This window comes from Silurus meridionalis, chromosome 13 (genome assembly GCF_014805685.1).
Source record: "Silurus meridionalis isolate SWU-2019-XX chromosome 13, ASM1480568v1, whole genome shotgun sequence".
Classification (NCBI taxonomy): domain Eukaryota; kingdom Metazoa; phylum Chordata; class Actinopteri; order Siluriformes; family Siluridae; genus Silurus; species Silurus meridionalis.
The window spans coordinates 7,755,078-7,767,991 of NC_060896.1; the positions used below are offsets into that span (position 1 = coordinate 7,755,078).

General features: G+C 40.6%; 1 protein-coding gene across 2 annotated transcripts in view; it reads right to left on the minus strand.

Moving 5' to 3' along the window:
* Window positions 1-12,434, minus strand: part of LOC124396193 (hepatocyte growth factor) — a 29,534-nt gene extending 17,100 nt beyond the window's left edge. For both annotated transcript variants that reach the window (XM_046865254.1, XM_046865253.1), the window contains exons 1-9: window positions 12,098-12,434; window positions 10,640-10,796; window positions 9,781-9,893; window positions 9,210-9,324; window positions 7,111-7,253; window positions 5,956-6,076; window positions 4,859-4,977; window positions 2,629-2,794; window positions 665-798 (exon numbers count right to left, since the gene is read on the minus strand). In XM_046865254.1, the coding sequence (XP_046721210.1) occupies window positions 665-798; window positions 2,629-2,794; window positions 4,859-4,977; window positions 5,956-6,076; window positions 7,111-7,253; window positions 9,210-9,324; window positions 9,781-9,893; window positions 10,640-10,796; window positions 12,098-12,146 (1,117 nt within the window). In that variant the 5' untranslated portion in view covers window positions 12,147-12,434. The remainder of the gene's footprint in view (window positions 1-664; window positions 799-2,628; window positions 2,795-4,858; window positions 4,978-5,955; window positions 6,077-7,110; window positions 7,254-9,209; window positions 9,325-9,780; window positions 9,894-10,639; window positions 10,797-12,097) is intronic.
* Window positions 12,435-12,914: the final 480 nt, after the last annotated feature.

The window sequence follows — 12,914 nt, forward strand, 5'->3', positions numbered from 1 at the left end:
TTCTACTTGCACCGTTATTCAGTGCCCTGTTTTGTTTTCATGACTGTAATCTATGTCTCAAGGTGACTAATTTATAGCACATTTGCATTGTTTTGTTTTTCTTTTTTTGGTGCTCTTATTCTGTTTGCACATTTATTATCACCTTACCTCATTGTCTCTTTGCACTTTAAACCTACAATAATGCAACTTGCTGTTTTGGGCTTTTGTTTAGAATTGCATTTCATTGGCTTTTTGAATGTACACAGTTCAATGACAGTAAAGTAAATCTTATCTACTCTAATCAAAATTTTGTTTTTCAACTGACTACATCTTGCCCAGAAAGCACCTTCAATGTGTCAATGTGTTTAAATGTTTGTTATTTAAAACTAGTGTATAGACATAGGTAAGAACTTCAGTTTAAATAAGCAGGTTGTAACCTACATGATTCTGAAGCTTGCATCCAGAAAAGTGCACCCAATAATTCAGGCTGAAACTGAGAGTTCCAACAACTCTCCAACAGATACCGACAAACAAACGACTTATTGTGCCAACCGAAGCCCTGTGTCTTTCTCAGTTACATTTTCCAGCAATGTGGACTCACATGAAACATGCCATAAATATTAGATTTGCATCCAATAAATGACTATATAATGTAAATGTGCACTGAATGTAAACTGAAGCTTACCGTCAGGTTCAGGTGTTATTTCCTCGCAGACTGGAATGCTCCTGCAGAAGACCCAAGGCACGTTAGGGTCAGTAGTAAAGCACCATGGGGCATCACGGCCATCAGGATTTCTGCAATAGTTCTCCCTCAAGTCCCTAGATTGCACACATACATACAACAATGTATACCGCTTTATATATTTGATGAAGTTAATGGATTTGCTATGGCTGGATAACTAATCTGAGCAGAAAGACACAAGGGTTTGTGACCGAGTCAGCTATTTGAGCCAGTTTGCTAGATGAATGTTGAGAGCTGAGCTATGTGAGAACTTTTATGTCCCAACATCTGAGCTGTTCATTAGTGTGAAGAGTGGGATGTGTGTTTGACTCAGCTGTGCGAATGAGGCACCATGATGGAAGATCTTCTGCACTGCTGCTCTTTAAAGACATACTGCATGAAGTGGATTGTGCAAGGTGATCATTTATCAAGATAAATTGAAATAAATCTTCTTAATGAAACACAGACACAGTGGGCATGATAACATTAATGCAGGGACGCTAACTGCACTTATCGTTGCACATTGCTGATTTGAACAAATGTCTGGCTTATGTTTCACGCCATGTCAACGATCTATCCGGAAACCATAAAAGCCATGTCTAATTGATGAGATAGGCTAAAGTATTTAATTCACTTGAAAAGAATTCTATGGATAAGAACAAATTATATTGTGTTACAACCCCTCTAATGGGGCCGCTGTTTTAAAGAAGCGGTTTGTGGTATTTAGAGCCCTCTGTTGCCTGTTAGATGAAATGCACTAACAAACTAAACACTGACAAGCTTCTCTTTTTGCTCTAAATCAACCATTATCTCTGAAGAAATAATGTCAGACTCACAGGTGTTCTATTAATGAGAAAAGTATGGTGCTGAGAACTTTGCTTCAAGATGTGGAATTTCCGGACTGGAAAAAGTAGCAAAATATATAGAACGATCACGCTATATTGGCAAAAGTTTGTGGACAGTTGGTTATAAGTATGGTATGTGCTTTTTAAACATCACATTCAACATTTAGTCCAGATTTGCTCTTATAATTCCCTCCGCTCTTCTGGGAAGATGTTCCACTTGATTTTGGAATGTGCTTTTTTGGACATTTGTGTTCATCAGCCACAAGAGTGTTAGTAAAGTCAGGTACTGGTAGGTGAGATGAGGAGGTCTGGGTCCAGTCAGCTTTACAATTCAGCACAAAGGTGTTCAGTAGGGTTGAGATCAGAGCTCTATAGCAGGCCACTCAAGATCTTCTTTTTGAAACTATGTAAACCATATCTTAATGGAGTTTTCTTTGTGCACAGGGGCATTGCCCTGCTGGAACAGGTTTGGGTTTCCAAATGAACGCAAAATTTTATTTGTCTGCCTCTATATTTGTGGTAACAGTTCGGAGAAGAACCACACATGGCAGGAAACGTACAATACTTTTGTACATATAGTGTATTTGAACAAGGTATATGAGGTATGTATCACTTCTGAACATCTGTATTTGGACCTTTAGCTCAGTGGTTAAGGATTTGATCAGAAGGTTGGGGGTTCAAACCCTGGTAGCTGCAACTCTTGGGGAGTTATATATATATATATACTTTCTTAGTATTTGGACAGGGTTTAATATAATCTAATATGATATAATCACTTCTACTACAGTTTTTCTGGACTTGTGTATGAATAATAATAAAAAAGAACGTAATATTAAAGAGATTTTAGCATAATATTACATTGGGATATGCAACACTGCCCCCTAGAGCATCCATTCACATTCTGTGCAAGCATATTATCCACCTATGACACCTATAAAATGGTTATGATGCACACACATCCTTGACAATTTGCCCTAAGGGTGTATGAAAGGGGATAGAAGTGTTCATTTTTGAGGTGTTCATATCTAGGTCTTATAATATACAGAATCAACAGCGTATAAAGGTGTCTGTAGAGGCACTCACTTGCAGCGATACTTCTGTGGTGTGAAAGAGTGCGAATGAGGAAACTGGGCATCCCATCCTTGACAAGTCAATCCATCCTTAGAGACTGCCACTGTCCCACGATATCCTTCCCCATTCCCTCGGTAACACGCTGTAGTCGTTTCAGCGTCACTGTGGCTGTCAGATTCTGTGAAAAAGGAAACAACACAGTTATAAAATGACGCAAAAAATAATAATAAACTAGATTACTCATTGAGCATGACGAACAATGAGTCAGACTCATTTTCTCTTTGACTGCAAAAGTTCATAATGCAATAACGGTAGTTCTGTTTATTTTCTTGCGTCCCGAGTGAGTCAAAGCAGCTGCTGAATACAAACAATAAAAGCAAGCGACAGTTCTGGTAAAATGACTGCCAAATAGCTTCTAAACTTTCTGAAGCCAGTTAGTGCTCATTGTTTAGTTAATATAATATATAATTTGGTATTTAGTATATTGTGTATTTCTATCCTGAAAAGTAGGAGTGTAACATAGTGCCATTAGCCATCTGTTTATCATTATCTGTGTCTGTAACTCTAAATATTTTATTCAGATTTAAAACTAAAGTGGGCGTTAATATACTGGAAGTGATGAGTTTCTTTGTTTTTGTTTTGAAAAAAAAAAAGTCTTTGACTGTTTCTCAACCTCAGCTACATCATTCTTGTTCATCATTGATTTAAACTGCAGATGTAACTTGTAATGTTTTTTTGTTGTTGTTTTGTTACTGTACACACATTATTTTAGTGCGTATCTGCACCTGATATTTTTTCTAAGTTGGTTCTAATTCTAATTATAAACTAGATCTATCGAATATATTTAAAACTAAGCATCAAATAAAGACTGCTGAATTTTTATCACTGAATGAAAGCTTAATTTCTTATATTTTGTCCTGCAAGCTTCATCACTGTATGAATATACTGAGTACTGAATTGCCAGATCCGAGTTCTGATCCATACCTCTAGTAAATACCAGATGCTTTGTGAAGCTTATTGCCAAACATTTTTGGGGGAAAGAATGAAAAGAATTCTATGCCTACTATTCCTATCTTGTATTTGATCTCGTCATTCGAGTTCTACACAGGAATGCCAAATTGACTCTCCGGAGCTGGAACGGCATACAACATTCGATTTGAGCACGTCCGTTCCTACTGCACATGTCATGTTAACATTATTTATTGTTGCATACTCAGGCGGTGTCGTCTAGGATCGTTTTTTTGTTAACAGCAAGGCAGGAAAAAAACCCAACATAACTACATTGCTTCATGCTACGCTTTGTTTACTGAAAAGCAACAGCCTAGGTTTTAAGAGCATTTTCTGGCCTTAGGAGCAGGGCTCAGATAGACAGGAGGTTCACTTTCCAAATGGACCTACGCCATCTAAATCCACACACAGATGCTCTGATCGTTTCTGCAGATCATTTCTGCATCAGTATCCACACAGATGGGACACACATGGCTGAAGAACTGTGTGGAGATTTTGTAAGAGAGAGATGTAAGGAGATTCTACAAGTTGTAGATCCACAGTGTCTGAGAGAACTAGTAAATCAGGTCTGTTTAGAAAAAAAAAGGAGTACAGCACAGAAAGCATTTGGGATCCAAGCATGAGTGAGGTTCCATCAGGCAATAAGTCTTATTTATAAAATGCAAGCCAAAGCTAAGCCTGATACCCTGCTTCATTGCTTCCCCAGTCATTAAAATATCCTCAGGCAAAAGTGGGATGGAGCTGAAGCAAGACGAGAAAAAAAGGTGACAAACTGAGGCTACTTATTAATGTAACCGGCTACAGTTGTGTGAAGAAAAACCTGTGTGACAATGTGTGTGTGTTTGTGTGCGCGGCTGAAACCCACACGTGTCTCATGTCTGCAGACACAGGGTTTACAAAGAAATCCAAATCAAGGGCTCCGGCTCCCATTCAGATAAGGCCATGCACCAGTGCTCTGATTCTGATGAGGAAAAACAAACACTTAGAGACTCCAGTGAACAGCAGGAGTGAGGGAGCGTAACGAAGGAAGACGAAGGTTTTTTTATGGACAAACCCTCCTCTTCTCAGTTCGCCACAAACAACATTCCTGTGAGGGTCCCAAATGAGTGGGGAGCTACAGGAAGAGGAAGTTGTAAATTTGGCAAATTCCTTTTTTTTCTCATTCTACTTGACTTGCCGACACACAGCCAGACAAAACCTGTATATACTCAAACAAACGAACAATCACACTCACCACACTGTTTGACATCGCAGTACTCCCACGGAGTGTCGGGATCGGTGGTGAAGCACCAGGGTCTCTGGCGTCCATCTGGGTTTCTGCAGAAGTTATCCTTAAGTCCTTTATCCGGATACCTGTCAAAGAGAGTAGAGTGAGCAATGCCGTGAAGCCTGATTTACAACAAGGAAGTACCCACAATCACCTGCAGGCATGATGCATTAACCAATTTGCACATATGTACACCGGCGCTTCTGCAGAATCTCTGCAAATTACTTGGACTCTGAACCCTAAAGCCTCTAAAGCTTAAAACAACATGGCCAAAACCTGCCTCTTCTGCTGGGTCGTGGAAATCGGTCACTTTTTACGAAAACACCGTTTCCCACACTGCAAAAGTTCTGGAAATATGCTTTATTGATTTCTCACATGCTTTTTAAAAACATAGCAGGCAGATGCCATTCCTCATGAGGTAAACGTACTTAAAGCTTTTCCAACGTCCGATTAAAGCGCTCTTGTGAGTTTATTGACTCAAGGGAGAGTAGCTAAACAACTCGCATCTATTTCTCAACCCTTACGATTTCTCAAGACTTGCCGTTGGTTGAACTTAAGCAGTGCATCAGCTTGATGCTAATTGAAAGCAATGTTGATGAATACGACGTTCATGCCGAAATACAGAAGTACACATTGCACATCAATAACAGCAGGAGGGCTCACGTGCCAGACTGGACATAAGCTTTCCACCAGAACTTTCCAGATTTATTTCTTGCGCATAGTTTAACCAGCAGAACAGACACGTTGTAATGCACTCCAGAAGTGTGATTCCCAAAGGGGGCAAATGAGGGTTGAACCTCAATTTCCAGGTAACGTTTCTTTAAGCATTGCTGGGATGGTTGGACTGAGATTGGAGACATATCTTAGAAAAAGTTGCCAGTGAAAAATGTACTCAAAACTGCAAAGATGAAACCTTTTAGTGAGAGCTAAACAGTGATCACACGCAAGGTCACGGGTTTATAATATCGCTGCAGATTGGTTCCGCAGATCTACTTAGTACACTGTACCAAAATGGATATAACATATGATCTAATGGACCATGTTCTTGTCTGGAGGGTTTGTACCTTTTGGGATGAAAGAGATGTTTGTGAGGTTCATCTAAGTCCCAGCGCTGGCACTCTCTGCCACTTTCCGTGTGGTCCATGGGCCCGCGGTAGCTTTCTCCATTACACATCATACATTCCACTGTGGATGAGGAACATGGCTGGTAAGAATCTTAGTCTTGAGGAGAAAACCCAAAGGAATACACTCTTATACGGATACGGACACGCACACACACACACACACACACACACACACACACACACACACACGCACGCACACACACATGCACAGCTGAGAGACTTTAGCATGCTCAGAAAGGAGAAAATGACTTTAACATGGCTGTCACATTGTAGAGCAGAAATAAAAACAACTGATGATGGAATGTTAAATTCCCTAAGCACATTGTATCAGAAATTGGGTCCATGTTTATTGCAATCAATCTCGTATCTTTTTCATCTAACATTAAGTGAATTCCTATATGCAGCCATTAAATGAGAGTCCTACATCAGGTAACACCTCACCTTAATAAGCTGAAATACCACCCATTAAGCTGTCAGTACGTCTCCAGGGGCAGGCCTGAGCTTCTAACTGATTTCACATGATCAAAGGTTACCGAAATGAGTAATTGAAAATCTAGAGGCTTAGTCATAATGGCCCGGCGAACGTCACAGCAGAGAGAGGTCACCTAAGAAGCACTGCACCCTCGAAAGCCTGTTATGACTGTTGTACTCCACTATAAAGGCTGGATCGGCATATTGGAACCAGATGTCCAGCACTGGCCATTTTCGTGAAACCTTGATTTTACATCCATCTGTGTGTGTTTCTGATTATGGGAAACTAATTTATTAACAAACCCTCCCAGCCGTATTTCTGCACAGTGCTCTGAGAATAGACAGAAGGCTGTCTCTGTTTGCCTGATCACTATCTCCAGAGAAAGCTCTCTACATTGCACTCCGCATATTCAGCCCACATTCTCCCATGTCCTGATTTAGCGAGCAGAGAAGTGCATGAAAAAAAAAATAAAAAAATTCTGGCTCGTGACTACCTCACTAGCAGAATGTCTTCTTACCTCAAAGAAAGCATCCAAAAAAATCAAACCCAAAAGCAGCTCAACAGTAAATAATTCAATGAGTTTAAATCACTGGGAAAAATAATAAAAAAATACAGAAGCTTACCTTGCGAGCACTGGGGAATGTTGCAGTTTTGATAACGTATGCTGGGGTTCTTCGTAAAACACCACGGTCCTGTAGTGCTATTGTCTGGGTTCCGGCACAAGTTTCCCCGAAGGTCCTTCTGCTTATGTCGCCGGGGTAAAAAGCTAAGTGTGTTTGATAGGTAAAGGAAGACAGAATGAGGGTAAGCTCAAGGGATTCTATCGTTTCATCTGTATATTCAGGAAATAACAACCAGCTGTGCTACTGAGACTTCTGTATGTCTGTTAACACTGAAAAAGACTTCCGCTTTCAACAGATAAAAAAGGAAAAAAAAGAAGATAAATGGCAACAGGAAAACAGACAGCCATCCCAGATACTAATGTCACCCACTTCATGTCCTCCTCTGCACTCCCACTCATATGAGTAAATCAAAGACCATAGAGCAGGTTCAGATCAAAAGAGGCAGAGACACTCAGACTCAAAGTGAGACGAAAAAAGGGAAAAGAAAAAGCAGAATCTGTCTATAGAATTTTTTTCTGGCATCATAGAAGTCAATTAAGATTTATAGAGGAAATAATCATTGTTACAGCTGTAGAAAAAACAATACAACGTTATTCTTTTTAGCCATTTTATATTTGGAATCTCTGTTTAATACAGGTTGCCTTTACCCATACGTAAACTGAGGAATTTGCAGACAAAGAAGCAGATACCTGCTCAGGAAAAAAAATGTAGAGGTCAAATCCCTGTGCCAGGGTGCCACAGCGATTCTCTCAGCGGAGGTCTGAAAGCGAGCAGGCCTATAAATCCCATATAAAGTCCATGCGGTCTAGTCAAAACTTGTCTACTCCAGTTAGAAACTTGACTACACCGCAGTACTAGATTGTGTTTTAAACATGTTTAAAAGCTGTGAATGATATCAAAATGTGACACACAAGTTCGCCTGTGACTCCTTTTTGTTCCAGTGTTCAGATCCAAATCTGTTCAACAGCAGGTTTTTTTAACCGTACATCTGTCCGTTAGGATATATAAAAAGTTGAAGGGGAGAGAAAGAATGAGGCGAGGTGAGAATTGAAAAAAAGGAAAAAAGAAAACCCTCAAGGTCCCTTCAAGGTAGTCATGTTTTCATGTGTCGGCAGCTTTGTGAAACTCAGAGACGTATAGCTCTCTTGGCTCAGACTCATTATTCTCCCCATCCCTAGTAAATGACAGGCAGTAAACCGATGGCTCCATGCTGTTTCAGCATCCTTAATGAACTCGCCAACCATAATGAACTCTTGGCAAATAAGCCCTTCACATTAGCTATCTTATCTAAGCCTTGCACTGCATTCTGTCAAGACTCCCACCATTACGCTCGACCCTCCAAGCTAACCTTTTAAACAATAATTCCTCCGGTTTAGCGCACTTATTTATAGAACTGTGAGTATATAAATACTAAGTGCAGTTCACAAGTCAATATAGTGTTTATATCTGGTGTTGTGTATGGTGTTAGTAGGGCTGTAAGACTGGTCTTGAGATGTTTTCTGTATTGACTTGGACTGTCTCTAAAATATCAAATACAGCATAATAATTGGCGCAATGGACAAATAAAGCCCACTTAGGTTAGCTAGTTTTTGGTCTTTGTGCTTGACTCACTTTCATGTGAATTCGTAAATATTTTACATGAACTTGACCCGCTGAAGGATCGTCTTGATTTGATCTCTGATAGACCTGGTCATGGACTTGACAATGGTGGCCTTGACTACGGACCTAAATGTTAATTCGTAAGCATAAACAGACCGTACGTTTTGGAACAACTGCGGGCAAGTTAAAGTACTGAGCCTGCTGTCAAAATTAAAGCCTTCCACAAAGCATAACTCTGTCGAAGGACAATTGAATTAATCATCAAATCCTCTAAATCTTGAGCAGGCCCTCGTCTGCCATGCATCTGTTCCGAGTGCAACTGTGTTTCATTTGTCAATGAATTACAAATAACAAAGGTGTCTACTAAAGCTGGGATAAAAATAAGGACTGGTGAAATTGTTCCAGACACAATAGAGGTTTTGAAAGACTGTTTCTGACTAAGAGGTTCTGAAAGATTGGAAATTGGAAGAACGGCTGCAAAAGAGGGCAGAGAATCTTACTGATGTTCATGTGGCGTGTTCAGCTCCCAGTTCTGGCACTCGACACCATTCTCAGTCACTGATCTCCTCCCTTTGTAGTTCAGGCCTGTGCCGATGATGCACTCTCTTACGAAGTCTACAAGAGTAACATTGCAAAGGTCAAAATATCAGCTATTTCACATCATGCTGTGTGCCATACAAGCAAGGACAATTGGATTTCATTTTGCAAAAAAAAAAAAAAAAAGAAAAGATTTGCTGACATAGAGGTCACAAGACATGCTGTCAGCACTGTGTCATTTCATTTCACTTTGCTGATGAACTCCTGACACGCACGTCACTGTGTATACAGGTCATCCAGTTTTCATCTAGCTTTACCATTCCGAAGCAAGCATTTATAAATAAGGCCTCTAAACAGCGTTAGACAGTTACATAAGCTGAATGAAAAAAGTGGAAGGGAGTGTGTCTTTAGTGTAAAGGACCCCCATGAAAAACCAGGAACAGATGTATGTTACTAATCAAACCATATGGAACTAAATTCCTTGTCAAATTATAGCATCAGCACAGCAACTGTAATGCAAGAAAGCTTTTGTACCTTTTTTTTCGTAAAGGTCAAAGCTGAAGTCGGTCTCGGCATGGACGCCTACTGTGAGGCTGTCGAAGGAGAGTAAATGACACTTTGTGCCATTTTGATCAAAGATGAAAGCTCTGGAGAAAATGAGAGAGAGAGAGAGAGAGAGAGAGAGAGAGAGAGAGAGAGAGAGAGAGAGATATTGCATGCACATTAATTTATTCATACATTCAGTAGGTTTCATGGCTTTTTGTGTTTAGATAGACAGCATTTGATGAATTGAGAGCAGAGAGAGAATGAGTGAGACAGAGAGAGAGAGAGAGAGAGAGAGAGAGAGAGAGAGGGAGAGATGATAACCAGCTGTTTGAGGTTAAAAACATCTGCTAGGTTCTACCTGACAGAATTTGTAGCACTGATATTTTAATTTCTAAATCACATGCCATTTCTATGCTGAATGTCGCTGTAAAGTAAATGATATTTCCGAGCTTTGCCAAAGGTGCTGTTTGGCAAATGGGCCGTTACGCAAGACATCAAAATAGGAAGTAGTTGATTTGCTGATTGTGCATTTCTAGTTGTAATGTAGCTTCCAGCTCTTTCCTCTGAGCACACTGTGCAGTTTACCCTGGGCCAACTTTTTTTTTTTTTTGCATGAGAAATTCAGGATGGCACAAAACTCTCCAATCCCCCTATCCCCCTTTTACTCACAAACTGATGTTTCATCATAGCACAAATATTTTTTCCTTGATCACATCCACACACTGACCTCCACATCCCACTATGGCAAGGCTGCAGGTGGTTTCCTGTATAGACTGCACATGCTTCCTGCGTATTCATAAACTGTTGGAGGTTAACTGCATTTATTGACCCTGACAGGCCTCCGTACCTGCAGGTGAAGGGGAGTTTTCGGTTGCGGCTGCAGCGACGCACGCACTTCCCCAAGCTCATCTTCTTGCTTTTCATCATGAAGGAGGAGTCAGGCGGAGCAACTAGACGAACCCCGTCAGTCTTCTGGTAGTCCTGGAGCGCATGCCTCTTGCTTTCTGCCATATGAAACACATTGGTCATAAGTCATATACATTTCTTAAAGAAATTATGATAATAATGAAAAAAAGTTGCATAAGACTGAGGGTATAGTGACAACAAGACTGACAATAATAAGACTATAACTGATTAAGTAGACGACGCACTGGCAGCATGGAGCGGAAAACGAGCCTATACAACGTGCTTTAGTGCAAGATCAATCCTGCTTGTGTAATAAGATGCAAGGATATCCATCATTTTCTGATTAAGTACAGCGACTCAGGTTGAGTGGATTCTTTGTGAGGGCCACGTGGGAACATGCCAAATCCTCACTGATCGGGTAACAGAACTCCTTCGGAACCGAACCAGAGACAAACTTCCACATGCATGAACAAGCTCTAGTGTATAAGGTCATTGGGCATGGTCGCAGTCCAAGTTCTTAATGGGCAGAGAAACTCGGAGGCTGAATTTTCGTTTTTCTTTTTTTCTTTTAAAGATAAGCACACTGGACTGGTCTGTCTGTAGCCTAAACCAAACCTGTCTTGAATGGAAATACAAGTCAGCCAGGCAAAAAAAGGAGAGCAATGAAAATCCACATCTGCATCCTCATTCCAGGCAGCATTCCCCCTGGTATCAGGGTTGAACCTTTGCCCATCAACATTTGAAATTGAAATTCAAGAGTTAACTCATGGGCATATAGTTACTTATTATTATTATTATTGACTTTTGGGCCAATTATATTCTTATCATTAAATAGAATCAATCCTGATTTCTAGAAGAAAACTGTCTCCAGATATTCCAGATTAAAGACTGCCTTTAGGGTTGTTATATATTTCTGTAGAGATGGCACACAGAGAGAGAGAGAGAGAGAGAGAGAGAGAGAGAGAGAGAGAGAGATCATATTAAACCATTGTTCATTATTATGAACTTTACGTCTCTGAGCTCTGAGTGTGAGGAAGCCCCGTGTTTTCCAGGAGGCTCCAGCAGTTCCAGAGCAACAACACACGCGCATCGTTGCTTTTCATTCCCAGCTCCATGACTCATGCGCCCAGATGGAGAGAGAAGCGAACAGAACAGCTTTCCAGAGCTTGCGAAACTTTTATTTCGCATGTAGTAAAAGTAAAAGTGTCCCTGCTTGAAGTGCGACACCGAGACACTGTTCGGTAAAAACCGGATGTTTCGCGCTAAGTTTGCAATCTTATCTATCCAAGATCAATGGAAAGATCCGATACATAAAAAAATTACAAAATGCACCAAAGTGCAAAGCGATAATCTGGAGATCTGGTGTGGAGAAATTGCGCGGAGCATCAAACTAACTTACCCGAGTAAAGCAGGACAGAAAGGCAAAGCAGGAGCGTGTAAATCCACATGCTTGTAAATCGTGGGTGCTGTGATCGAAGCTGCTTGAAGGAGAAATGACGAAGTGGGTTTTGCGCGCTGGAGCTCAGACCGGAGCAGGACGTGATGTCCACTGAGCGGAGGCTGGTGATGATGAATATGATGATGGTGGTGGTGGTGGTGGTGAGAAGGATAAGACTAATGATGAGGATGAGGATGGTGGTGATGCTGATGATGATGATGAGTAGGATGATTTTAGGCGCGCGCGCTCGGAGTCCTACACGGCACCGTTATCCCTCCCCTCTTACTCCATCAGCCATTTAAAGCGATCCCAGCGTGCAGGATGAGGAAAGCCCCCTTTATCGCAGGCACAATTTCCTGGCCAGTGCTCTTAAGACTTGAGGTTGTTGAACCGAAGCGGGAAGTTCATTAAACACGAAGCACAGCTTTACAGCTTTGTTAATGTACTGACTGGAATCAGATCAGACTACAGGACTGGACCAGGTCCAAATCTCCGATCCAGTTGGATCCCTGTTTATAAAATGGGAGAATCTCTCATGCAAAAGAGGGAATAAATAAATAAATAAATAAATAAATAAATAAATAAATAAATAAATATAATTCCATCACTTTCATATTAACCTTTTTTTTTTCACCATATCTTCTGGTTCCTGACATTACTTAAGGTGTATTTGTCATATCTATGCAAGGCAAACATATTTTATCCAGAATATTTTATGTTCTCAACTTTCCAACATTTATCATTGAGGCTCAGAAAGAACCACTTCTCTAAACATCTG